Here is a 27,998-nt window from a genome sequence, read left to right as displayed (position 1 = left end):
TTATTTATTCTCTCAGGCACCCTTGCTTGCTTTTGCAGACGCTGTCTGCGCTTTTTTTGGTAGCAAAAGGTTTTCCGAGAATCTTTTTGCATATACATTGTGTTTACCACGTAACCAAATTCATGTTGCATGCTTGCCATGGTGAAAGCCGTGGTGCAAGTCCAACCTATGGGTGCATTTAACGAACTAAATGCTGGGAAGCCCCCTCTCACTGTCTTTAGATCTAACGAAAGGCTTGGCACTTTTCGCCGTGGCCTTCTGATAAATAGAAATCTATAGCGTAAGATTTTCTACCGATTTGCGATGTAGCTTCGAAATTACTTTGCAAACTGTCAACGAACCGTAGGAATTGATGAACAATTCAGTGAAATACTTATTACAGAGTGCGGCCTACCCCAGGGTTTTCACAGGGTTCTTGCAGTCAGGTCGCGATTGCTCTTCCCCTGTGTGTGTTTGATGTTTCGTGCGGAGCGTGCAATACGCATTAGTCGAAAGGCAGTGCTTCGCCATTCGCGATTCCTATCTTGTTTCCGTCTCTTTTTTTCGTAAATGAAGACCTGATGTACCAATTCGCGCGAAACGCCGCACTTGTGACTTCCATTTTCCGACACGGGGTTGAGAAATCACTTTAGAGCTTTCGCCATACCTGACGTATCAGTTTCTCAGATTGACATGCACACGTGCGAAGTTTCTTGTTCTTTATATTTTATTTTCCGCGTGCTGCACAGCACACACGTAGACGGGCGAGAACCTCTGGCGACTGCACGTGGGAAAGAGCGGACCTAATCGTAGTCGGCGTATTCGCCGCAGCTGTCCTTGTCGTACGCCATGACTTGCATGTCGCAGTTCTCGATGTACTTGTCCGTGCAGATTTGTGGCACTTCGTCTTTCACCCTCTTCGTGACCCACAACATGCACTCTGCGAGACACGGGAAACGGGCATTGAAAATAAAATCGCGTTAGTAACACTACGATTCGAAAATAAAGCAACAAATAGTGCGAGATTTCATGAACGGGGAACATAATTATCCGCTAGAAAGTACCAGCGCGAAGGTGAAAAGAAAAAAAATTCGCAATTGAAGAAAAAAAGATGTAGCTTCGTGCTGTAGTAATTCCCTGTGGATTTGTGCCTTTCCTGAAACTACTTCCATCGTACGAATTTTCGGGAGAAATCATTTACGCAATAGTGAGATTTGCACCCAAGCTCAATTTGGTCATTTCAGTTACGGAGTTCAAGCTTGCGAAAGTTACTTCCTTGCTTACTTTATTTTATTTTCGCCACTTGTCCCGTCTTGTGGTGCCTTGGTGAGCGCCACGAACGTTTACCTTCGGGCAAATTTAACAACCTGTTTAGCCCATTGCGACTCTATTTCACTCCACTGTACGGAATATTGATGCGCACGGTCACCTATCTGAAGTCAGTATACCACGCTTGACGGGATCTCCGACATGCCAAATGTGGTGAAAGAATACTCTCTTTTTTTTTTCTTTATTGCAATGCTTGCAGCCAATAATTAACTCGTTCGTGTGCTTTCAGCCGGGAATTCAATTCTGTTTATGAAAGTAATGCGACGTTGGATGTCTGCACAATGACATGTAGTTACATCGGAATTATGATGATCAACTCGCCGGAAGATGCACGAAGGATAAACTTAACACCATCACCTTCTTTCAGTTGGGTTTGCAGCGCCTTGCAATAAAGTTATGTAAGTTTGGCGCGTTTACTGACGTTTCAGCGTAAATGTTGAATGAATGACATATAGAGTATTGCTAATACATCGTGCCGTTTACGAGTTACAAGTCCGACAACAAGCTGTAAAGTTATCTAAAGAAATTTGCGATTTGCTTTCAGAAAGGTTTACTCTCTACGTATCGCGCCCATCTCACCTCGGTGTACTTTCCCGAATGTCCTTCGGATAAAAACTGCGAGCGAAGCCGCAGCAATAGCAACCTCAAGAGAGACGGCCTACACTGTGGCGCGTACGTGAAGAATATGCGTTGTAGAACAGCTAAGTTTGCGTTTTTCCTCCCTGCTTTTCTTTCTTTAACTTCTAACATGGCGGCTTCGCTGAATGTGCTTCCTCTCCTCGATAGCTTACTAGGGAATTAGCGTGATGAGCAGGATAAGCTGATTTACGGTAACAAAGAAAGAGGGAGAGAGAGAGAAGAACTGAAGAACAGAACGAAGACAATGCAACATGAGATGGGCTGTGCGGTAATGCGCAATACTTCCAACGCGCTACGCACTTATTTGCATTCAGCGTTATTGACGGCTCGTGTAGCGCAGCAATTAATATGCCTCCTAAGGCAGTTGGTCCTTCTTTTTCAATTCTGTTGAAATCTTCAAACATCAAGAGCAATTTATAGAAAAGTGCACATAGAAAACGCGTGCGCGGCGTTTTCTCGCTAGGGCGTCACAATCGCACTACCTGATGAAGTGGCGTGGGCTGTGGATATTCAGGCTTCGCGGTAATCTGGATAGTGGGTGACGCCAAACGTGTCGACTAATCTCGTCGTCCCCAGTCGCGACAACCGGATTCACCCGGCTGTCGTCACGCCTCAAGGACGTGCTGCAGTTAGCTCTTGGCCTTCGCCAGTAAAAAGAGGCTGACTGATCGCATTTAACCGGTTTTTCTTTCACCCAACTCACCCAATTAGGCCATAGTGCCACCCTCTTAACAAGATAATGGGCTGACTCCTGCCACTTAGCACTCTGCTGTTGACTTACCGTCTCTGTCTAGGTGAGGCATACCGAAAATGACGCAGTTCTCGTAGTCTGAGTAGTAGAAGTAGGCATTATATTCGTGCTCGTAATCTGCAAAGAGTTCGCGCACAGACCAGAAATCAATACACAACGCACAACCACACTCCCGAGCGTTGCTTTTGTCGGTGTTGCTTATTAAGAGACTGATTACATCTGTGTAACGACCACCGAAGAAATTACTATCTCGAATAAAAGCTCACAGACGTGTTATATAAAAATACAAATAGTAAAAAAAAAGGCGCAGTAAAGCAAATAGGGAAAAAAATGTCAACACAAAACCACATGAACATACAGACGGGCAAGCACACGTGCAAAAATAATACAAGCGCAGACGGGGAAAAACTACCTGGAGTTTTAATGGGCCTGCTTTAAAAGACGAAGTGAATCTGCGGAACGGGGGGTCGCTTTTGAGTGTGTCAAGCACCGTATCACTGCGCACACGATATAAAGCACCGTATCACTGTGCACACGATATAAAGCACCGTATCACTGTGCACACGAATAAAGCGCCGCATTAGATACAATAGCAAACTCAGTAATAATAAAGGGTTTGAGTATTCAAGCAAAATGTGTGACTCGAGCATTGCAAGCTACGGTACACTTCAAGGCAATCAACGTGCAAGTATTTCTTAGGGCCAATTTCACTTTTGGAATAAACAAGCAAGCAAACAAGCACGCGAAGAAGCAAGCAAATAAACAAACAAATATACACGGGCCACGGTGGCATATATGCCGTTGTATGCAAGAGAATGTAACCGAAATGCGCTCATTCACCCCTGAAAGGTAATGTCTTGATGGCCGACACTTATTGGTCACCAAAGTTATCGCTGCTGCTTATGTAACTTCAAGGTACAGAAAGTTTAGCTTCTGAAGGACAGTCACGGCACTAGACACCAAAAAAAGTCGCACTTTCGCCCACAAGGCAAACCATAAATTGCGATAGCGAATTATAAGACAGCTATACGGAGTAAGGTTAGTCGTTCGACCAGCTGCATAAACCGCTGTTCACTTAATGACTTAACTGAACAACACGTTGTCAGGCGCGTACAGACAGGCACGAACACATCTCACTCGACGACCGCGGACACTCGCTGTCAGAACGCTGGCGTGAGGAAGAACGGCAGCAGCGGCGAGCGGATTGCCCTTCGCGCGGCCTCTCGTTTCTAAGCAAACTAGACGCGCAAGAAGACAGCGCACACGAAGCCATCAGCTATGTCAGGTCCGCTAGCCTTCGAACCCACTGCAGCCGCAGCTGTAGTAGAAGGGAATATGTGCAATAACCTACCCCCTTTCCTCCCACTCACCCCCCTCTTAGCGCACCTACATCTACCCGCCCTCCCCTTTGCGCGCATGCGAGCACGGCGTTAGGTAGCAGGTTCACGTGTTTCTTTTTCTCTTCGCGGCGTTTAACGTGAGGCGTATTTTTCACGCGGCTGGTTCGGTGCGTTCCAAGTATGTTAAGTTGATATTCTGACCTTCCTGCAGAGAGTTCTCGTCTGGCGTCCACATTCTGCAAACCTTGCAAAACTCGCTCAACCATTGAAAATTCCTAATCGGTTCTGCAGCAGTACGCTTTTCCTGATTGTAAGCACACCAAAAAATGTGAAGTAACCAAATTGGCAATGACCAAAATTAATTGGCTCTTGCAGGGAATATAGTCGCACTGACCGTCATCCATTGTGTAAGTGCTCGTGTCGAAAGTCGGTCCTGGCTTGATGTGGAAGGTGACATTCCGCCTGAAACAAATAGCGACACCTTTGTTGTACGTAGACGTCAGCAATGTGTTCAGCTGCTTCGAGTTAGCTCCTGACAATATACATCGTACCGACGGCTTTCATTTTATTCGAGGTTACACGTGTACGGCTACTGTAAGAAAACTTATCGAAGACCTGGAAGCACAAAAAGAAGACGAAACGATGAAATACAGGGCATCCGTTAGATGCGGCAGCATGCATTGACGGTCAGCACTGCGAGGAACGATGGCGTGCGCTTCCAGTTATTATACCAGCTCATGGTTCCTGCACAAACAGGCCTGGAATGTGGCCTGATCCCGGTGACCAGAACCGGTAACGCACTCCCTCACCAGAGCAGGATTGGCCACCCTGGGGCAGTACTTGGCCACAACCTCCTATATGAACACAAGGTACATGACCGGAGTAGTTGGAGAAGTATGGGAGAGGCCTTTGCCCTGCAGTGGGCATAACCAGGCTGAAGATGATGATGGTTGCTGCACTTGAATTTTAGGTGAGCCTCATATCAAGGTGACGATTTACCGTGAACCCAAGTACCATTTTTCCATTCAGATGGACGTTAGAGAGTCAGATGCGTATTCGGCCTGCGCTTCGTGAATTTGAATTCGTGTTATTCCAAATGGAAGAAGAATGTCACATCCGAGTGATCTCAGACAATATTTTTATGAAAATGAATGAAATTACATCGATTTCAAGCTTACTGAATGGGAAATGTGCGACACTTTCCATTGTGCTGCGCTTCGTCTTGCTTTCAGCTCAGCATTGACTACTGCTACTTGGCTGTACATCACGTGCCCACGTGTCCAGCGTCAGTACTGAAACGAACCCATATACGCGCCCCAAATAAGTATTTGCAAGTCATTTCCTCCAGCGCAATGGTTCAGAGGAACGCTAGCCAACACTCCCAGGGTTATTACTGTAGTACAGATTCGCAAATAGTCAAGAAAGGCGACGAGGCTTAGAATTTTCTATAATAGTTATTAGCGGAAACTGTGGCGATGCCATCGTTGAGCCGCCTTGAAAATGATGACTAGTGCATGGATTTGTCTGACCTTCATGCCTGTGGCTGCAGACGTTCTTGTGGCTTTGGTTATTACGCTGTATCATCCTTTACTGGCCTACATTTCAAAGCAATCCACGCTTTCCCCAATGCAGAAGACAATAAGGTTCTGCGGACATGCATAATTGCTGGTGACAGCAGTTATTTCAAATGTGGTTTCAAATATTGGGCGTCTCTCATAGAGGCCCTGCGTTCAAGCTCAGCCGCCGGACTATTTTAATAACGCCTATTTAATTATTTATAACGCAGTACTTTCGCGAAAAGGATGAGTTCGCAAAGTCAAGGATCCGTTTAAAGCCAGAAGGACGAAGTTTAGGCCAATCCAAGTACTAGCCGTCATTCCCACGCTGGCTGAACCGTCCTGCTTGTAGCTCCCTTATAGGCACGATAGCGGCCGCAGTTTGCTATAGTAACTGCATAAAATTCTATGGCGCGAGGGACGGCGGCTGCGATAAATTAATTGGTAGTGCACTGCACTCGCTATACCGAAGGTGTTGGCTTGATTCCCACCGCCTCCAGATTGCCTTTTCACCCAGTTTCATTTTTTTACTATTATCTGGGGGTTTCCCAAATAATCTTCTAATTATTCTAATAAACTGATTTCCCCTACTCTGCCCCTCGCTTTGCCGACCTGTTAAGAGAAAGCTTTAGCTCGGGCCCAACTCCGACGCCGCCTATTCGGAGAGACGTAAAACATGAAAATGTTTTCCTCAAGTAATCCCTGCACCGATTTTAATAACATTTGTTGCATTTCAAAGCTAAAGTTAAGTTCGAGTGGCTGCAAGAAGCAGAATGGTGATTCAATTTTTTAAGTAAGAATTGCCACATATTGGCAAGCTAAAATAAACTGAATCACGAAGTTACAAATTCGTAGCTGCGCGGCAAACAGACATACCGCAATCTGAAATATGCATTCGTTAGAGCATCTGAAGCGGACGAATTTCATTTATAAACTGACAGCGTATGCGGACTTTTTACGATGTTTACAATAGATTTGAAAAAGGGTCCAGTCACAGGATATTAGTATATTTCACACGGATGTACATTTTACTAATTTTGTCCGGTTGTTCGTTTATGTGAAGTTTACAGAATTGTGATATTGTTTTTCATCGCGTAGTTACTGCTTCATAAATTTGATAGTTTGTAAAAATTTTGCAATTTTTAGCAAGCTTTATTAAAAATCGACGACCTCAATAAGAAAATCACATTCCAGCAGCTACTACATTTTAACTTGGAACATAGAACACATGTTCCATGGCCTCTGCATGGAACAGCCTGGAACAGCCTCTACATGGAACAAACCTCGTCAAATTCGGTGCCATGGTGGCCAAAAAAAAAACGATATTTTTTTCCATGTATTTAGATAGGAGGGGCCGATGTAAAAATTCATCTTATGTTCTTGGTATACAAACACGTTGGCGAGATAGTTGGCTTAAATCCATGATAGAGTGTGTAAGCGCGAATGAACGAGGACGTAGAAAGAAATAGATACACAGAGAAGGCTGTCTCTGTGGCTCTGTTTCTTTCTACGTCCTCATTCAATTGCGACTACACACTCTCTCTTATGTCCGTTATAAGCTTCCTCTTATAACTGAAAATGCTTGGAGTCCCTCGGCTGCTCTTATTCTCCTCACCCTTCAGATTGTCGTGCGACAGATGAGGAACAATCGCTCAGCTCACTCACTCACTCACTCACTCACTCACTCACTCACTCACTCACTCACTCACTCACTCACTCACTCACTCACTCACTCTCACTCACTCACTCACTCACTCACTCACTCACTCACTCACTCACTCACTCACTCACTCACTCACTCACTCACTCACTCACTCACTCACTCACTCTCACTCACTCACTCACTCACTCACTCTCACTCACTCACTCACTCACTCACTCACTCACTCACTCACTCACTCACTCACTCACACCTTGACCAACAAGCACACTTGCGGGCAGCATTCTTGCACAGGCATGCACTCGACAAGACGACTTAACATAAAGATGTTTTTTGTGAGCTCGGTGCAATATATAGCTGACTCGTAGGACGAGACTGCACGCGAGAACGTTAAAAAAGGAAGCCAGCGAGAATTCGCGACGGTATTTGGTAAAAAAACAAAATATTTCATCCGCCGCATGGGTGGGATTCAATCTTACGGATTGTTGCCCTTGAACATCCAGACGTAGGTGGCGCTCGGGATGCTCTTGTCGAACTGCGTCCGTACGGTGCTCACGCAGTCCAGGTCTCCGTCCTGGTCTTCGTCGAATATGGCCAAGGCGAAACGAAACTTCTCGAAGACCTAGAAATGCAAAAAGAAAAAAAAAAGATGAAGCAATCAAGGACGGGGCATTCGTTAGATGCGGCAGCGCGCAATGATGGTCCACTGCGAGACAGAATGACACGGGCTTCCACTTCACGCGCCAGCCCGTGCATGTACGTTAAACAGAAAACACGATAGAAAAAAAAAGTTCAAGAAAGTAGGTCTTCGTAAAGATCAAGTTGCGGTCACTGACCAGCCCAAACATGCACTAAATAAATAAATAAATAAATAAATAAATAAATAAATAAATAAATAAATAAATAAAAATAGTCCAGACATTTCGGACCCCGTACGGATTATTTGCTCACATTAAGGTGGGCAAGATCCGGTTCCCAGTTACATTTCAAGATATAAAGCCGTGAACGTGACTGTAGATATCAGATCGATTCCCATCTGCCTTGTTGGTAGCGTCATCTCTCGTTTAGACGGACGACGCTATCCTTACACGTGGGATGTCGTTTAGACATACGACGAGTAAGAATTCCGTCAAAAGCCGGTTCGTTTGACCGTATTTAATACTCTATGACTGCTGCGTTTTCCAACTCGATGCGGTGCCCATAGTTATTGCGTTGTCTGTAATTGCGACATCACCCCATTCGAAGCGTTGACTGTGTCTTGGCTGTAGTTGCGGCGTTATATTCCAATCGATGTGGTGATCGTGGCTGCTGGCTAGGACGCGCAGTGGCACAATTATCGCTTGGTGCTTCGTAGCATGCGGCGTAAAAACCAAAATCATTGCAAATCACGCTTCATACATTTTTAGCCTTCATCGCAATGGTTATTAAGAGTCTTTGAGCTTGTTCGGACAACTTCGTGTGCAAGCGAATATTTGCGCCGAAGACAACGAGAACTTTTGAAGATATAGCTAATTATCATGGCAGGTTCTAAAATTTACGGCGCAATAGCTACCAAGCTATGGTGATATCATCTACAAGATGAACGTGCTGTGTATACTTTTTTTACACAGAATGGACAGTGCACGCGATCTCCTGCGGTAAGAGGGTGAAAATTTTGGCAGAAAAGATGCTTCTCCAATCGTTGATGCTGCTAGCAGCTCAACTGATCTTCCTTTATAAAGCGATATAACTTTGTGTTATGAAATCTTTTAAGAAACCATTAGACAGTTATCGGCATGCTAAGTTTCCATATCAGTCATACGCTGATTGCGCCATCATCATCATTTTCAAAAGCGTGGCAGTTTGGGCGAGTTGGTATGTCATGACTGTTTTAGGCTTGTAGCGCAGCTCGGAAGAGCAAAAAAAGGAAGGAGGTAGGGGTAATCAAAGGGAACGGAAAACAGAGTGAGCGCTAACTTCCAACTGACGGTTTATTTCGTGACACAAGACTACTTATACACTCGGCAAACCATATGACATCAGGAGATTAGAAAGAAACCAAGCAACAAAGCCGTAGTAACCAAGTGGTAACATATTCAGACAGCCTGTGGCTGCAGTCGGAGATACGCCAATTTATTGCTTGATAATGATAATGAAGGTGAGCTTACACATGCATGGCCCAGACCAATGATAGCCTTTGCTTCGGTGATTTCTCTTGTGAGCTGATTACGACTGCGACCAAGAATGACGCATTCCTTTAAGACAGGTTCGCAACCACACGTTTTGCAGTGCTGTGCAAGAAACCCCCCAGCTGTAATACAATTCTTGGCATAGTAACCATGTTCGCGCAGCCTGTCATTCAGACATCGGCCAGTTTGACCAACGTAACGTTTTCCGCACTTGAGTGGAAAACAATAAACAACACAATGTGCGCAATTAACAAACTTACTGTTGTGGTTCTTGTCACAGGAAAGAGGAGCTACCTTATTGGGATTAGTGAGCTTGGAAATCCTCATTAGCTTGTTAGGTGCAGAAAACACTACACGAGCATTCGCTCGCTGGGCAATTTTCTTAAGATTATGTGAGACGGTGTGAATATAAGGGATGACGCTAGTCCTACCCCGAGTAGTTACAGGATTATCTGCGTGCTGGTTGTCTTTTCTACGCTCTCTTAGAATTCGTTCTGCTATTGACACTTGTAGGTACACGGGATAACCAGCCTGCGAAAGCCGTTCGCACTGAGAGGCAAAGCTAGACGAAACAGTATGCTGGCACGACTTTTTCAAAGCATTGTTAAGGCAAAGGTTAGCAATGCTTCTCTTGATCAACTTGGAATGGGCAGAATGAAACGGAAGAAGTGGTTTGTTAGCACGAGGTTCATAGGACCAACCCGTATGAATATCCGAACAAGCTAAGCGCAAATCCAAAAACCGGATCTCATGATCCTGTGGGAGCTCGTAGGTAACGTCAAGGGGCGCAAGGCATTCTTGGACTATTGGCACTACCGAGGCAACCTCAGCCTCAAGGTCAGCCGGAGAACACTGAACACAAAACAAAAAATCGTCCACGTAACGAAATATTTTAAGAATGTTAGTCTGACAAAGGTTGACTGACATGGCGACGTCTAGGCGAGCTAAAAATAAATCACTGAGGAGCGGGGCAATGCACGAACCAATGCACACTCCATTTTTCTGCAAATAGATGGTGTCATTCCATGTAATCAACGTAGATGACAAATAAAAGCTCAGAAGTTCCAAAAAGTGATTACTAGACAGCCCAGCATTATTTTGAAAACGGGGTGACGCCAAATTCATCAGTTGTCTGCGAAATAGCTGACAGCAGGTCATTGTGAGGAATAGAATGGCAGAGGTCCTTCACATCGATGGAGAAGACTTGAAAGCCTCGATCAGAGTTGTCCTTTAAAAATTCAATTACTTCATCGGAGTTGCGTATTAACAACGGGTCATTCACGGGTAAAATGGCTAGCTTGGCCTGCAGAAACAGTGCGACAGACTTCTGCCACGTGTCCTTTTCAGAAACAATAACCGTCAACCGGACGTCAGGTTTGTGCGTTTTCGCCTAAAGAACACCTTTAGGTGATCTCGTTTGCTGCTGGCAATGTTTCTCAACACTTTGTCCTGAAACATTGCCTGAAACAACACTTTGTCCTGAAACATTGCCAGCAGCAAACGAGATCACCTAGAGGTGTTCTTTAGCGCGAAAACGCACAAGCCTGACGTCCCGTTGAGGGTTATTGTTTCTAAAAAGGACACGTGGCAGAAGTCTGTCGCATTGTTTCTGCAGTCCAAGCTAGCCATTTTACCTGTGAATGACCCATTGTTAATACGCAACTCCGATGAAGTAACTGAATTTTCAAAGGACAACTTTGATCGAGGCTTTCAAGTCTTCTCCGTCGATGTGAAGGACCTCTACTATTCTATTCCTCACAATGACCTGCTGTCAGCTATTTCGCAGACAATTGATGAATTTGGCGTCACCCGTTTTCAAAATAATGCTGGGCTGTCTAGTAATCACTTTTTGGAACTTTTGAGCTTTTATTTGTCATCTACGTTCATTACATGGAATGACACCATCTATTTGTAGAAAAACGGAGTGTGCATTGGTTTGTGCATTGCCCCGCTCCTCAGTGATTTATTTTTAGCTCGCCTAGACGTCGCCATGTCAGTCAACCTTTGTCAGACTAACATTTTTAAAATATTTCGTTACGTGGACGATTTTTTGTTTTGTGTTCAGTGTTCTCCGGCTGACCTTGAGGCTGAGGTTGCCTCGGTAGTGCCAATAGTCCAAGAATGCCTTGCGCCCCTTGACGTTACCTACGAGCTCCCACAGGATCATGAGATCCGGTTTTTGGATTTGCGCTTAGCTTGTTCGGATATTCATACGGGTTGGTCCTATGAACCTCGTGCTAACAAACCACTTCTTCCGTTTCATTCTGCCCATTCCAAGTTGATCAAGAGAAGCATTGCTAACCTTTGCCTTAACAATGCTTTGAAAAAGTCGTGCCACCATACTGTTTTGTCTAGCTTTCCCTCTCAGTGCGAACGGCTTTTGCAGGCTGGTTATCCCGTGTCCCCCCTACAAGTGTCAATAGCAGAACGAATTCTAAGAGAGCGTAGAAAAGACAACCAGCACGCAGATAATCCTGTAACTACTCGGGGTAGGACTAGCGTCATCCCTTATATTCACACCGTCTCACATAATCTTAAGAAAATCGCACAGCGAGCGAATGTTCGTGTAGTGTTTTTTGCACCTAACAAGCTAATGAGGATTTGCAAACTCACTAATGCCAATAAGGTAGCTCCTCTTTCCTGTGACAAGAACCACAAAAATAAGTTTGTTAACTGGGCACATTGTGTTGTTTATTGTTTTCCACTCAAGTGCAGAAAACGTTACGTTGGTCAAACTGGCCGATGTCTGAATGACAGGCTGCGTGAACATGGTTGCTATGCCAAGAATTGTATTACAGCTGGGGGGTTTCTTGCACAGCACTGCAAAACGTGTGGTTGCGAACCTGTCTTAGAGGAATACGTCAGTCTTGGTCGCAGTCGTAATCAGCTCACAAGAGAAATCATCGAAGCAAAGGCTGTCATTGGTCTGGGCCATGCATGTGTAAGCACACCTTCATTATCATTATCAAGCAATGAATTGGCGTATCTCCGACTGCAGCCATAGGCTGTCTGAATATGTTACCACTTGGTTACTATCGGCTTTGTTGCTTGGTTTCTTTCTAATCTCCTGATGTCATATGGTTTGCGAGTGTATAAGTAGTCTTGTGTCACGAAATAAACCCTCAGTTGGAAGTTAGCGCTCACTCTGTTTTCCGTTCCCTTTGATTACCCTTACCTCCTTCCTTTTTTGCTCTTCCGAGCTGCGCTACAAGCCTAAAACATCATAACCTTGTACGTGCTTCGTTTTGTTTTACGATAAGGCGGTATTTTTGTAATCGTAGTGTGGTAAGACTCAGTTGACGCTCGTTAAATGGGCCCTCGAACACTTTTCAAGCTTCCATCATTCTGCTGCAGGTTGCGTAGACTGACATTTGGAGATGCTTCTAGCGCAATTCAAAGCAGCAATATCGAAATATTTATTATTTTAATCACGCAAACAAATCATTACATCGCTGCCGACCCCATCATCATGCAGTGGCGCTCGCTTGACCATCATCGGCGTCACAACTCGCTATTCCATGATTCGTTCAAAACTAAGTTGTAGATAACCACTGCATTGCAGAAAAAACGTAATAAATTAAGAATTCCCTCTTTTTCTGCAATCCTTATACTGACGCAAACAGATACGGCAGCAAAAAAAAAGAAAGAAAGAAAATAAAGCGATCACTACATCAACAAAACTAGGTAGGGGTGCTGGCTGTTCTTTCCCCTCTGGTATGGTGGCATACCCCTGGCGTATGAGCACAAGAGCTTCTCTCCTCGTTTTTGCACGCTCGTAAGCAGCCTTGTCCTCTCGGTGCCTCCTTCTGCAGATTGTTGTCGTGGTGCAGATTTCTCACCTCGGTGCATCGTTGTTGTAACACCATTTTTGTTGTTCGCATTGCTGAACTGAAGAAAAGAGACGTGGCGCAGTCCCAGGTTGCTCGACCAGCGTTATCAGCACACCATAGTAACCGGAATCCGTGAACATAGAACACGTATGCAAACATGGAGTGCGAACTTCCGTTAGGGAGGTGCTTCAGGCTCTTACCATTGGCAGCAAGGGCTACGCACGTCAGCGGTTGAGAGAAATGAGTAAAGAAAACCGCGCAAAATTTGAGCTGAGGGCACGCATTATTTTTCTTGCATTTTGAAATTTATCGGGTGAATAATTTCGGACTGCGGACCCCTATCGCTATAATTTTTGTTGCATTTATTTCTCCGACCGTCAATCTACGCAACCCTCGACGGAGAAGCGGTGGCTTGAGAAGTGTTCGAGGGAAACATAAAGCAACCGATTGCAATCAAGCAACCGGAGGATTGGGTTTAAAAACGCCAATCCTCCCCTTTCCTTCTCTGGTTCGTTCTGTCAATGACTGGAATAATTCAATTTCTTACGTGGGAGCGGCCCGCAGCGCGCTGAGTCGCGTACCTCAGGACCTTATTAAAGTTTCGCATCCATCCATCCATCTATCGTGACAGCTACCTGGAGAGCTTATTTCGAACGTTCAGTGTCCCGTGCAGTAGTATAGTGGTTCGTATATTTCAGACTATCATACTCTCTGTAGGAACCCAACAACGGGTCTTTCAATCTCATCCTTAAAAAAAAAAAGATTTTGTCGCTATTACTTACCCTAGGAATTGAAGTTATGCGAAACTGGCATCGACCCTGCGGCTGCGCGCCTCGACCAGCTATTTGACTCTCTCGGTGACTTCGAGCAGGCGCTCATTGTGGAGTTCAGACAAGCTGAGGATCAGAAAAAACGTAGGTTTGCCTAGCTGTTCGATAATTGCTTATAAGTTCTCCTTCCTCTGCGCCAAGTAGTACCTCAGTAGTACGCCATCCTGGAGCTGCTCAAGTAAACCTCCGAGGAACGCGATGTCCGAGTTGACGCAGTTCTCGACGAAGCTGCAGTGTTCCAAAAGCTTCTTTGACAGCATCGGGAGCCGGTTGGCCTGCGCTGGCTGGAAAACTTGCTCTTGAATAGCTGTTCGTGCGGAGATAACCAGAAGTGCCGGTGTTCCGCAGCCGACGTGCCCAGATCTTACACGCGTCATCTGGCTCGGCGCAGGTAGTACGCGAGACTCAGAGACGTGAGTCGGATGACGGAGCTCGAATGGCGACGATGCTGAGACCACGGCAGCAGCGCGAACGCGAGCATATGTACCCAGCAGCTAAAGTTGGTAGGCGCCGTCAGCTCCGCTAGCTCGATCCGCCAGCACCACCAGCCCCGCCGGCGTAGGAGGCCATATACATAGATAGACAGTCTCAAAGCGCCCGAAGTTAGCAAATCATGCTTCGCAATAAAACACGTCTGCGAAATACGCAACTACAAATAATACAAGCCTCCAAAACGACTCTTTGGGCATTCGGAAAGGAGAATTCGTGGATCTTCAACTCTGGTAAATTAGTGCTGTCTATATGATGACGATTAACATAGGGAGCCTATAATGGCCCGCCACGATGGTTCAGTGGTTGTGGCGTTCTGCATATATATGTTATGCACTGGTTGACGCAGGAGGGACACTGCATCGGCAGAATACGCGCGCTAAACATAACAGTCCCTAACAAGGCAGCCACTTTAACAAATACGCGGGCAGACAAATGCACGTTAGAATAACGTACCGTGAACGCAGAGGCGGAGCCGTGAACTTTTTTGCCCAGTGTTTGCACAGGTACAGTGGTGGACAAGGCGCACAAGAAGACCAGAGTGGCTATCGAAGGAAGCGACTGCATCTTGCTAAGCCGCAGCTTTAGTGCACAACCCGAAGCAAAGTGCCGTGGGTGTTTGTTTATATATACTCAAGTCTACTACAGCGTCGCGGAAAAAAGTATCAATCCCAGTTCAAACATGTTTTTTCTCCCATCTGTATGTGTGAAAACGAAATTGTTCCCCGAATTTCTGACAAGTTCTTGCTGCTCCACCTTTGTGTGTTTTGGTTTGTTTTTCGTGAGTATGTTTTCTTTTTCGCGTTATCAAAATACGGTGTCACCTGCACAGCTGTACCCGACAATGCCACTTGCAATGATAGAACCAATGAATTTCTAATTAAAGCAGTACACACAAACACGCACAAATAAGGGGACAATGAAAAAAAAATCGTATGCTAGATTCAAAATCACTTGCCATGTCCATAAAAGCTCTTCTGCACGAAATGATTAGTTGTCAAGAAGTCAGAAAATGCCTCTCGTAAGTGACAAACAGCTAGATGTTGGATGCTTGCTGCGAAATCAGCTTTCCTTTGCTGTTGTGGTCTGTCTTGATTGCGACAGCAGTTTTTTTACGTATGATTGACACACAATCAGTCTCTGATATTCGTACGATTCCGCCCTGTCGTGTAATCGACTTTCCGCGCCTTGGAAACTGACGCTTCCACGAAATATACGTATGTAGAGTGTTTCAGTGAACACTTTCGAAAATTTTTAAATGTTGCCTGTGGCAGATAGCCCAATTCTAATTCACGAGCTGGTATACTCGAAGAGGCGGATATTACTTGCACAAAAAACTGAAATTCATAATCGACTAAAACAAAAAAATAACCAATTAAGTTATGAACGAATTACCTTATGGCCAATATTGCAATTTTCAAATTCTATCCGTGTAGTTCGCAAGGCGGATCCACTTGGAACAAATTCTCAGGGCGACAGGAGTTTCGAGATAGTAATTCCAGAACTTTGCGGAGAATTGAATGACGTTCCAGTTACGGTTGTGTTTCAGTGCATGAAACGAAGTTAGATGCATTCATGATAGAGTGTATAAGCGCGACTGAACGAGGACGTAGAAAGAAACAAATACATAGAAAGAGCGCTTCACTTTCAACTACAGATTTTATTTTCGCACACACACACACACACACACACACACACACACACACACGCTATATATATATGTATATGTGTGTATGTATATATATATATATATATATATATATATATATATATATATATATATATATATATATATATATATATATATATATATATATATATATATATATATATGCCATACGAGCGGTAAAAAACGGGACACGAAAAAAACACCATTCCGTGGTGCATATCGATGAACCATACACGTGTTTCTGTCATGTTTGTTTCTGCTCGTACGATATATATATATATATATATATATATATATATATATATATATATATATATATATATATATATATATATATACATATATATATATATATATATCGATGCATGCGAAAATACCATCTATAGTTGAAAGTGAAGCGCTGTCTCTGTGTATCTCTTTCTTTCTACGTCCTCGTGTTCAGTCGCGCTTATACACTATATCATGGATTCTAACCAACTAGCCCGCCAACGTGTTTGATGCATTGTTCCGCAATGTTCGGGAATTAATATTTCGAAACTGGTGTCGTCCTAAGAATTCGCTCCAAGTGGATCCGCCTTGCAAACTCCACGGCAAGTATATGTAAATTGCAATATGGGCCATAAGGTAGTTAGTTAATAACTTAATTAGTCATTTTTTTGTTTTTTACTCGACTATGCATTTCAATTTTTCCTGCATGTCCGCCTCTTCGAGTAGAACAGCTCATGAACTAGGTTTGTGGTCTCTGTCATAGGCAACCTTTAAAAATTCTTGAAAGTGTTCGCTGAGACACCTGGTGTAGGCTCTACTGTGCCTTTGAATTTTCTCGTGTTTCAACGCACTCAACCAGTATAAGGTAGCGAACCGAATGCTCATCTGACTGACCTCCTTGCCTTTCCCTATCGTTACTGTCGCTTTCTCTCTCCATGTAGTTTGTGTTTCAAGTGTCCGCGAGTTTACAATGAAATCTGACCTGTTTTATTTTGCTTTTATTTTCGCTGTAAAATGAGCTCCTGGCGCAAACGAATTCAAGAATGCAATGAATGCTTCCTTGGCTTTCCTCCGTGCGTTTTGCTAACCCGCAACGGATGCTCATAAGAACTTTAGAAGGAAGCTATCGGGTGCGACGTTCCACTGCTCCTTATCAAGAAACACAATGAGCACGTAAGTCACGTTCGGCGATTTGAGTGTGCGAATCCAGAATTCGGGTATATTTGTTGACGAGACATGCTTATTAAAAAGGAGAGTGTGTTTACTTTAAATGTGTGACAACGTCTTTAAATAAATTTACTTTTTCTTAAAAGGTGTGTGGAAAGATACGTTGGTCATACGCGCGGACATTTATATAAGATACGTCCACTGAATCCCTTAATATTTTGTTGCAGGTGCGTCTGACGTGTCCAGTCGATCTTAAAGATACGGTGGATTCATGAGGAAAAAGCTCTTCCGCAAAGTCGCGTCTAGCAAAGCTTCACACTACTTTCGAATTGCAGCGGTTAGAATACGTATATAGCTGTCCATCCTACACGCACACCTTGCCGCTATCATACACGCCAAGTGAGATTCCACACAAACGTTAGGAATTAGCTACGTGCTCACTTCGGTGGCAGTCAGTGCCAGCAGGGCTGAGGATTCGCTTTTGCAACGAAACAGACGTTCAGGAGGGTCTCTGGGCGTCGAATGCGTTGTGGATAGAAAGAGTAGAACGTACGTAAAGTGCACAAGAATTGGCCTTCCGAAACGTCGTCGAAAGCATCAAAAGTCATGCGGCAGAAGCCTCAATAGTTTCCTTTGATGTTTCTGCGCAATAAAGCAGCGCTTTAAATATACCTCAATTCCTAACCCTTCCATTAATGTGACCGTCAGGCAGTAGTTAGGACGTACTGCTTGCCTCCGTCATGCTCTCGTCAGATGTAATTGCCGAAAAGGATTTTCACCACTTCAGGCAAACAGCTGAAGTAAAAAATTAAAAAAAGAAAGAAAGAAAAAGAAAAAAGAAAAACTGTAGTCACCTGTGCTTGCATTCACAAAAAAATTGTTATACTAAAACTACTCGACATAGAACATTTCAACCAGTTCTGATGTTGGACATTATTGGCGAATGCGGCCAGCCAATGGCAAGTTGTCCGTTCTTAGCGACGAGCAAGAACGGGCATGTCGCAATCGTTTGCGTACACGCGATATTTCCCAATGACTGCAAACCATCGAGGTCCCTGCCGCACGATTTTTGCTCATTTTGGTGTTTCTGAAGGCCAACATTCTTGTGCAGTTCGCGTGCATTCTATACTCTAACCTTCTACATATAACATATCGAACGCGAACAGCCATTTCTAAACGTTTATCTCGTTAGAAAAGGGGACCCCTCAGCCACGCTGGCACTGATTGACATCGAAGTGCGAGCTACGGTACGTAAGATTATCTGTAATGATTGCGGGCAACCCTCTATATAGCTTTCACTACTTCGAGTGGAAGAAGCGGCATCAATCTAGAGGGCGTACACGGAGGCCACCGAGCACGCTTCTGGACCTATGCAGAAGCGCGACGTCTCAAACGATGGCGTGCGCAGGCGCTACCAACTTCTAAGTGCTTAAGAGTGATCTCCACAGCGGTATGATTAAAAGCACAGTCTCCCGAAGAAACGCTTAGAAGGAACTGCTTGGGAGCGTACAACATGAACGGTACAACAATGGTCTCTTGCACATGTGTTCGCGAACGAAAACCTGAAGGCTACTTTAAGAGCGGTGATCAGCGGGGCTAAGCGTTCATGTGAAGAGTTGCGCTTCGCTGCTTTGGGCTAGTCCACGTTTCCATTGACACGTAGATCTCAGCTTCGACATGCTCGTAATTGCGAAATGTGCGAACAACAGCTGCAATGCGCAGACGAATTAATTTCCACCAACCACTCATGCGGATCGGTGTCGGATCCGTAATTGTATCACATGGGGGGGGTCCATCTGCGAGAAACACGCTGCCAAATGTGTCGCGCCGGGAGGCACCGAATGAAATGCGTTTTTTTTTTCCTTCTATCTTCCAGAGCATCAACTCTGTGGAAGCAGATGCGACACCTCTTGCAGCAGTTGATGAGCACGCCGACCCTGTGCCTGCCGCGCTCGCTCAGGCGCGCTCCACCGCAACACGCACAGCAGGCATGTTGACGCGAGGGAAGAGCGCGTATTTAGCTGTCCCCCGTGCTCGTGCCCCACGTACCGTAACGTGAGTCACGCCAAAAAAAATAACAACGAGATACATCGCACGTACTCACACACACATACACGCATCTCTCTCTCTCTCTCTCTCTCTCTCTCTCTATATATATATATATATATATATATATATATATATATATATATATATATATATATATATATATATATATATATATATATATATATATATATATATATATATATATATATATATATATATATATATATACGCACACACAGTGAAGTAGACGCGCGTATGAAGCGGTTTATTGCCGTTTCGGCCGGGGTCCGGCCTTCACCAGAATCCGATTTCCAGTGCGAATCCGAACCCAGTGCACGAGGACACTGGGTCAAATGTAATATGGGTCAATGTAATAAACTTGAAGGGATACGTCCCACGCACCTTTAGCCGCAGCCTTTTTTCTACTTTCAGCATTGCGGTCAGAAACATAACTTCGTCATGTTTTGTACGCGAATGCCGACCGCCTACAGCCCACGTAACGGAAACCACACTACTATGAAATTTCTATGAGACCAACGCGGACATCTACGTCATTTACTGACGCAGCACCTCAATGCTTATGCGCGTAGCTTGACGTCATTTGCAGCGAATCGCACAGCTGTACCTGGCCAGTTATTTGAAGTTGTTTTAACGCGACAGCGTTAAGGAGCTCGTGCCGCAGAAAAGCCGGTGTCGTCGGCGTTGGTGTCGGCGGCGTTGGCCGTGAGCGATAAATCCCAGCAGCCACTTCATGAATAAAAAACAACTTGCAAGATTGGCTCTGTGGGAATCGAACCAGGGTCTCCGGAGTGTGAGACGGAGACGCTACCACTCAGCCACGAGTTCGATGCTTCAAAGCGGTACAAAAGCGCCTCTAGTGAATGCGGCGTTTTTGCTGTCAGTAATGGGGAAAATCAAACACGGCAACTCTTTTGTAGGAACTGGACAATAGAGAACAGCCGTTTGACATATTGCAAGCTCGCAACACGCGTTTCTTGTCAGCAGATAAGGACAGTTATATGTAAGTGAATTACTCAGGTGGAAGAATTTACAGGTATACGTATTACCGAGCGGGCAAAAAGAATCTTTTGCTCGTTGCGAAACAATACAAACAATTTGCCGCGTTGGTCGTTCGGAAAATAAAAAATGTAGGCCGCCAGTGCTTTGACAAGAACTATGGGCGGGATGGAAATATACAGCGAATTATTGTCGACGCTCAAGTAAGTTGGAACGGTCGCACGCATTGGCGTGGCCCGTCCGACAGTCCCTTCATTGGTCAGTCCCATCGTCGCGATGATTCCCAGAGACCACCGCCGACGACGTTATTGTTCCATTCACAGACTCGGTTTGAAGAGGAACCAACTTTAAAAATAAAATATCATGCCATTAACGCAAGCCACGGATAACCTGAGTAAGGAAACGAGAATGTGAAGTACGAGTTCGGTAGCGTAGCAGCAGTGAACTGTATACACTTTACCTGAAGATGGCCTGTGCGTTGCTCCAATCGCATATAAAGAGTGCCAATAGCAATATTGTTCACTACGGATTTTCGGCCAATATCTTGTCGAAATTCCGCACTATAACTGTCACAAATAATCGGTGCATGCTGCTTCCGCATAATTATTGAGCATAGTATGTGTACTTCTCGTCATAAAAACCGCGCGCACATTTTATCAATTTAAGAGAAAGCTGGAAATGTACTCATTGTCGGCAAACTATCAATTCGTACAGCGCAACAGAGCTGAAGACTAGAAGAGAGAGACGGGAACTGGCGCGTACTTTCATTTAACTTTGTTTGTTGTTCAATGCTTTGCTCTTGTTGCTGTTGTGTTGTTTATCCGCTCCAACGCATTTTGAATCGATTAGCCCGGCAGCAAGTTTTAATAAAAAGCACAGATTTCTTTTCCTCTTACGCCGTCTTCGTTGGTGGTGGCTGTCGTTCGTAGGCGTCGCTGGTCTATGATCGGTGGTCGGACGTCCGATACAAAGGCGCCGAGGGAGTGATCGCGTGCTCTCGTGCAAATCAGTTAGAGAAACAAGTCGGAGAAGCACAGAACAAAATAAGTTTTGAAGAAAGGCTCGGGAACATGGACGAACATAAATGGACAGCTAAAGTGCACAAGTATCTGTACTTGAAAAGCATGTGGGACAGTAATTGATGAAGAGATCAAGAAAGTTGGCAACCAAGCACACGGTAGCTTAAACTGTATATAGACAACCAGGAGTCAAGAAAATGAGAGAAACATAGACAGTTCATCGAATGCAAAATATGGAAACAAAAAAAAGACCATGCTGATTTACAAGAATGAGAAGAAAGAAATTAGGAGGGAAAATCAGCAAGATAATACGAAGGGAGGTGCTTTGCTGTTTTAGGCTCGAGCTGGTTGTCCAAGGACAAAAACGTACAGGAGCAAATATTCGCAACTAAGTGAGGCATATGTATGCTGCACCAAAAATCCGGAGACCACTGAGCACATCCTAATGGAATGCGTAGGGATTCACCCAGTGAGACCCGCAAGTAAAGAAAACCTTCCAGGGGCGCTTTGACGTTAAAGTGGACGGAAGTGCATCAACCGGTCAGCAGTGGAGATAAGCATGTTTATGGTACTGATGGAAAAACCGCAGGGAAGAGATTGATACGACCGGATCCGTTACAGGCCTATAGGTAGCGGTGCAAGGTAGATAGAGATGTTTTGAGGAAGAGAAAGAAGATTAAAGAAAGGTATACAAGAATGCTAGAATGAAAAGCATGTATAGCATACATGAGTAACTCAAGCAGGCTAGGCATCATCATCATCATCACGCGGCAGCAGCGGCGCCAGGCGTGCGAGGAAAAGGAAAAATCCGAGAAAGCTCGCCTTCGCGCATAACGTTCGTCGCAAGCACTTCGCGATAACGATTACGGTTGCACGAGCTGCAGTTGGCCGGAAAGCGGCAACTGTGGAAAGGCCTCGCATAGTTACAACTCTCGAACAGGAGCGTGACGACGATGAGCGGAGACGGAAACAGCAACGTCACTGTACACAACGGTGTCGCGCTCAGGCTAGGCAGGGCGCAGCGGTTCCTGTTGAAAGCAAGCCACGCATGGTTAGGACAGCTGAAGAGCAGCGCGAATGCGATGAGCGATGAATGTAACGGCAACATAAATATGCACAACGGCGTCGTGATCAGGCTCGGCAGGACCCAGTTCAAGGCTACGTCAGATTCGTCTATCTGACCAGGTGATGCCATAGCTTCGCTGCCCAACCACCTTCACAGCGTGGATCGGAGCCCTTTATTCTTTATTTATGCTCTTGGTGACTTTAATTTGTCTCGGTAATCGAGTTCGCCAAAACGCATAACCCGCCTTGGCAAGCAGCTCTTGCGTAGCTAGCATAGCGTTTTTGTTAAAGTTACTGTTAGTTTGACTTTGCAGACCCGGTGTAGTTCGTACACCTACTACGTCTCTGAGGCGCACTTGCTGTAGCACAATAAGTTTGGGGAATCTAGAGGTTTAAGTGCGGTGGTGGAGCGTTCGGTGAGGACAGCCCTCCTCTTCTCCCGCCACGCTCTCCCCATGCGGCGGCTGCAGGGGAGGAGGACGGCAGTCACCTTCCACGTCGGCGCTCGCTCCGCTGGAACAAACGCATGTGTCGACAAATCCGCTATATGTATAGCTACCCATAGGTACCCTGCGTATTACCAGGTGGCGCCACTCTCGGCGATCAGAAATCGCCACCAGAAGGCCACTTTGACGTTTGTTTAGGCGTTTCAGTTTATCAGGCATTCATTGCCTGGGTTGAAAGGGCTAAAGCAGACGAACTCTTACTGACTAAAGTCCCTCCAGCCATTCATTTGCTCAGAAGCAGCGAACATTAAAAAAACAAAGGCGTTTTTTCATTAGAACATGGCAAAAACAGTTCGAAGGCAGAAGTAACATCGTGAACAGGCATCGTAATTTATGACACAGAATCGCACAATATTACAACAGCAATACCCATAACAAGAACGCGCAAAAAAGGAAATACGTATAATTGGCAACATATTAAGAAGTACGAGTACAAGATGATGCAAGCGCTATACAGAATGCAATATAACCATTTGTAGCAATGTACGTCTTCTAGAGAATATAGCAAAGTAGAAATATTATAAAACAATAAGAAATACTTTTTTAACTCAAAATTTGTTTAGGGCACAGAACCATAGATTAAGTACAATTCACATTTTCTTTAAACTGATTTCACAACTACATTGTGCGATAAGTTCGTGGATATAGCTATTGTTGTGGAAAAGGTAAGGTATATGGAAGAACAATGTTTGATTTCCGTAGACGGTTCTGAATAACGGTGTTCTAGAACTCTCCTGTCGGAGATATTAGGGAACTTCGGCAGCAATGAATGATATAACTGCTCACGTCATTTCCAATTTTCTTACGAATATAAAGCGAGCTTTAAGTTATAAAGTTGGTTAAAAGTAAGTAATTTACGCTTGCTAAAAAAATGAGGCAGTATGTTCAGTTCGTTGCAGACTTTCGATGCACCAAACAGCTCTCTTTTCTAGAATTAATACAATTTCAAGGTTGGTTCTTGAAGTATTACCACAAATTAAGAGACAGTAATGGAGATTAGAATGAACTAGTCAGTAGTATAACTGGAGCTTCAGCCAGTTCGGTACTAGAGACCTGAGTTTGTACAAGGCAGAAATTGATCTAGACATGCTGGCATGTACTTCGTTGATTTGCGGTGTACAACTGAACTTTTAATGAAAGAGTACACCCGCGTACTGCGGTGGGGGGAGGGGGGGGGGGTCTTGATCTCGGAGGCCAGTGATCGTTACGGCAACAAACAGCGTGCCCGTGATCACAACGACAAGGCTCCTCGAACTGCTAAGTTCTGACGCTTGCTCTCGCGGCGCTAACCTCAAGAAGGGAAACCTCACGTCTAGAGCAGGCCACGTTTACGAGGGCGAGGAGGTGGCGGTTGCAGGTGGTTTCAAGATCTCCGGGACATGCGTTCGCATAACCAAAACGAATGCTGCCACAAAGCAGGAATTTATTATAGAACTTACCTGCGACAACACGCATACAGATTTCTTGTTTTCAGATCAACCACAACCGAAGAGTTTAAGCAAACCGCCACTGCCACGTTGGTGTCGCGGAAAATAACAAACAGAATGCGGTTATCGCTCTGTCCGTTCACGAGTAAAAAACCGAACTCCTGCGCAAGTCAGTGACTTTTCTTTCGTCACGGAAAGCATACCACACGCTTTGGAAGATAACCAGAGCCGAAAGCCGATATAATTGAAGCTGGAGCGGCTTGGTAGCTCGTTACGCTTTTGACTTGCACTTCGCCTCGATTCGCCCTTCGACGAGAAGACAGCGTGAAGAAGAGAAGACCTCGATCCGCGAGAATTCCATTTTATGATTCAATAAATGTTTTTCTCTCTCTCTCTCTGTAACAAAATATTGTAAGGAAAATGACGAACGTGCGCGCAGTCAGCAGCATCGGCAGCATCAAGCGCGCAGCAGAAGCTCGAGCTCGGGGACTGTGCTCGGTGCATCGTAGAACCGGCGGTCGCTACGAACCCCAATAAACCTCCTTTACAATATAAATAATAAACGATATATATATATATATATATATATATATATATATATATATATATATATATATATATATATATATATATATATGCGTTAAGAAACTTAGTATTCACTGAGTTATGGTGCAAGATGCTCAGCCCCCCACTACCCCCCCCCCGGTGATGCCAAAGCCTATCCCTCCACCCCCCCCACTTAACATCTCATTGCCACAGTTATGCCCCCCCCCCCCCACATCATTTGAGGTTTCTTTTGACTTACCTTGACCTTCTCCTTAAAATTTTAATGTGACTTATAGCTTACTGCATCATTGTTGGCATGGACGTGCGCGAATTTGAATTTATACTTTGCTTTATTTCCGCAAATCTTGACAATAGGAGAACAAGCCCATTAGAAGTACCAGCGACGGCTGCCTTATGCGTATTTTGTCACTTCAACATTGTTTTAAGTTTCCTCTGTAAACACCATGCACATACACGTTATATCTAAATATATACACAGGACAAATTTTATTATATTTTTGAACAGAAGGAGCTAGCCAAATAACAGTTATTTCTAAAGGTATACATAGCTTATGTGTAGAGAATGAATATGTTGCTGTATGTTCGCCTCACTTCAAAACGCTTTGCGTGCTTTTTTGACCCTGAAAAACACCTGTAGACTTTATTGACCTCTTCGGCAGAGCCTTTTATCAACGGCGTGTCTCGGTATTGCTTTTCTTTCCAGGAAGCAATGCTAACGAATAATTAAAAAAACACTTTAAATGATTTACAACATTTATTAGAGATGGAAACATCGTCACTTGCATGCACAGTTCATAAATATATACAGGGTGTCCCAAATAACTATCACGCACCAAGAGTTAAAAAAAAGCAATCGAAAGAACCTTGTGCACTTTGTTTCCAGCACAGTGGACTAGCTGCCAGTAATTTTTTCGTTACTGAGATTTTATTTGGTAATTGTAATCAACTATCTAACTCGAGACGCACTATCATAATTATCAAAGTGACAATGAGAAATTTGTAGGCACAGTCAAGGGACATTTAAATGCGGTATTTTTAGCGACATTCTAATTGCGTACTCATTCTTTTTCGACTGATCGATGAACCCTGCGAAATATGGCGATTACCATGTGACTGCACTCCCACGCGCATCATGAAGCGGCATCCTCGAACAGGCTCTTTCTGTGTTAGCCAGTACGAAATGACGGATATAAAGAAAACAAATGATTGCCCAAGCACTCCGTACAAATTGTTAACCAGCGAAACTGAAACGTGCGCCCCCGGTGTTTATCACCGGGTTCGCAGTTTCTGCTTACGCTCGGCAGCACGAGCCTGTTCTTGTGCCAGGGCTGCAGCATCGGCACGGCGTAAACTAGCTCGTTGCCGGTTGTGCTCGTGGCGTTGCTGATCGAATGCTGCCTGCTCCTCAGGAGTACGTATGACGCGTGGCTTACCCATTTCGTAGCCGCGGAGAAACTGCTGCGCGCGCGCTCGGCTGCGACTGAGAGCAACAACGTCTCTACCTGCGCAGCCAATCGCGCGCCTCTCTGTCGTTTTTTTTTGCGCATGCGCATTGGCTTGCGCCGGAGGAGTTTTCGGCGTACAGGCGACAGACGGACGGACGAATGAATCGGCTAGCCATATACAGCTTCGCTGTAAGACATCGTGACTGGGCTAGTGCCTTATCTGCCGCACCTCGGTCGATGTAACTTGCTGCGTTCGGAGTTTAACTGGAAACAAGCTGTGATAGGCCTTGTCTTAGTGTAAAGTGCACGGATGGTTCTTTTCTTTTGCCACAAAACCTATCACAACAAAAGTGAGTTGACAACGTCAGTGCAATTGTTTAAAGGAGCATTTTGTTTCGTCCCAGTCGCCATTTCTTTCTCTCATAAACAGAATGTAAAAATGACCCTTACCTTGGGAGCTGCAAATGACAACAACAGGAAGGCTGCAAATGTATAGCAGTCATGGAAGTGGGTGGTAGACCAAAAGCGTCGGTTATCACCAGAAATTATGAAAACCTGGGACAAACCGGCAGCTTCAAGAAACAGCGGCCGAAGATTCCATCTTTCAGTCCTAGCCTACGCATAGATCTAGCATTTATGGCCTCATTCCCTCATGCTAGCGTGCGGCACGTGGCCGCCCAGGTACCAATTTCCAACTAATTGGTTTGGAGGATTCTAAATGACGGCCTTTCACTTGTACCGCCTTAACCAGTACAAATGCTTGGAAGATAGGGACCTGTAGAATCGTCTAGAATTCTCGAATTGGGTTCTCAGCGAAGCCGATGAGTCACCGGGCTTTTTGAGCAACATCAGATGTGCACAGATTAAGTCAATTTTCACAAATACGTCCAGGTAAATTTGCATAATGCACACTATTGGAGTGACTACAATGCAGACTGGGTAAAGTGCAATCTCTACCAGTATCAGTGGTCGTTCAATGTGCTGTGCAGAATTTACGGTGGCGTTAAAACCACTTCTTCTTCTTCGATCACACACTGACGCGACAGCGTTACGTGGACGAAATCCATGAAGGAGTGATGGATCATTTTTTCGGCGAAGTCACGCTGTGACGTCTTCCACTTCTCTGGTATCGGCAAGATGTAGCACCAGCACACAGCAGCAGCCGAGCACGAAACTGGCTGGATGAGACTTTTCATGCGCAATAAATTGGAAGGCGCGGACCTGTAAATTGGCCGGCTAGGTCACCTGACCTCACTCCACTGGATTTCTTTCTTTGGGGCTGCGTGAAAGATCGTGCGCACATGATCGAGGCGGACATCAGAGTAGCTCGAGACAGCGATAACGGATGTCTGCCGTAGGATTCGAGCATCGGTCATCAAGAAAGCCACTGAAGATGCGATAAAGCGGATTCGGTGCTGCGTATAGCTGCAGAAGGAGACATATTCGAACACGTCCTCTAGGAAGCAGCTGGTGCTTAACGGCGTTTACGAATTTATAGATAATAAGGG

The 27,998-nt window shown here is 44.9% G+C and overlaps 1 protein-coding gene across 1 annotated transcript; it reads right to left on the bottom strand.

The window, feature by feature from the left end:
• Window positions 1-733: 733 nt before the first annotated feature.
• Window positions 734-15,152, bottom strand: LOC135897546 (uncharacterized). The gene is made up of 5 exons (XM_065426195.1): window positions 15,028-15,152; window positions 7,734-7,876; window positions 4,433-4,500; window positions 2,729-2,815; window positions 734-919 (listed from the first exon to the last, which is right to left on the bottom strand). Exons 1-5 carry the CDS (start codon window positions 15,136-15,138, stop codon window positions 783-785), a joined length of 546 nt encoding a protein of 181 aa, XP_065282267.1. The 5' UTR covers window positions 15,139-15,152; the 3' UTR covers window positions 734-782.
• Between the last annotated feature and the right edge of the window lie 12,846 nt (window positions 15,153-27,998).

Source organism: Dermacentor albipictus, chromosome 1, assembly GCF_038994185.2.
Source record: "Dermacentor albipictus isolate Rhodes 1998 colony chromosome 1, USDA_Dalb.pri_finalv2, whole genome shotgun sequence".
NCBI classification, from domain to species: Eukaryota; Metazoa; Arthropoda; class Arachnida; order Ixodida; family Ixodidae; genus Dermacentor; species Dermacentor albipictus.
Note: the sequence above shows the minus strand (reverse complement) of the source record. Positions and strands in the feature narration are given on the sequence as shown.

Excerpts from the sequence above, each read along its gene's own strand:
- LOC135897546 (XM_065426195.1), bottom strand. The coding sequence starts at position 15,138 with ATGCAGTCGCTTCCTTCGATAGCCACTCTGGTCTTCTTGTGCGCCTTG. Across the intron at positions 7,877-15,027 it reads GCTCCGCCTCTGCGTTCACG|GTCTTCGAGAAGTTTCGTTT; the intron begins GTACGTTATTCT and ends TTGCATTTCTAG. Across the intron at positions 920-2,728 it reads GCCTCACCTAGACAGAGACG|AGTGCATGTTGTGGGTCACG; the intron begins GTAAGTCAACAG and ends CGTGTCTCGCAG.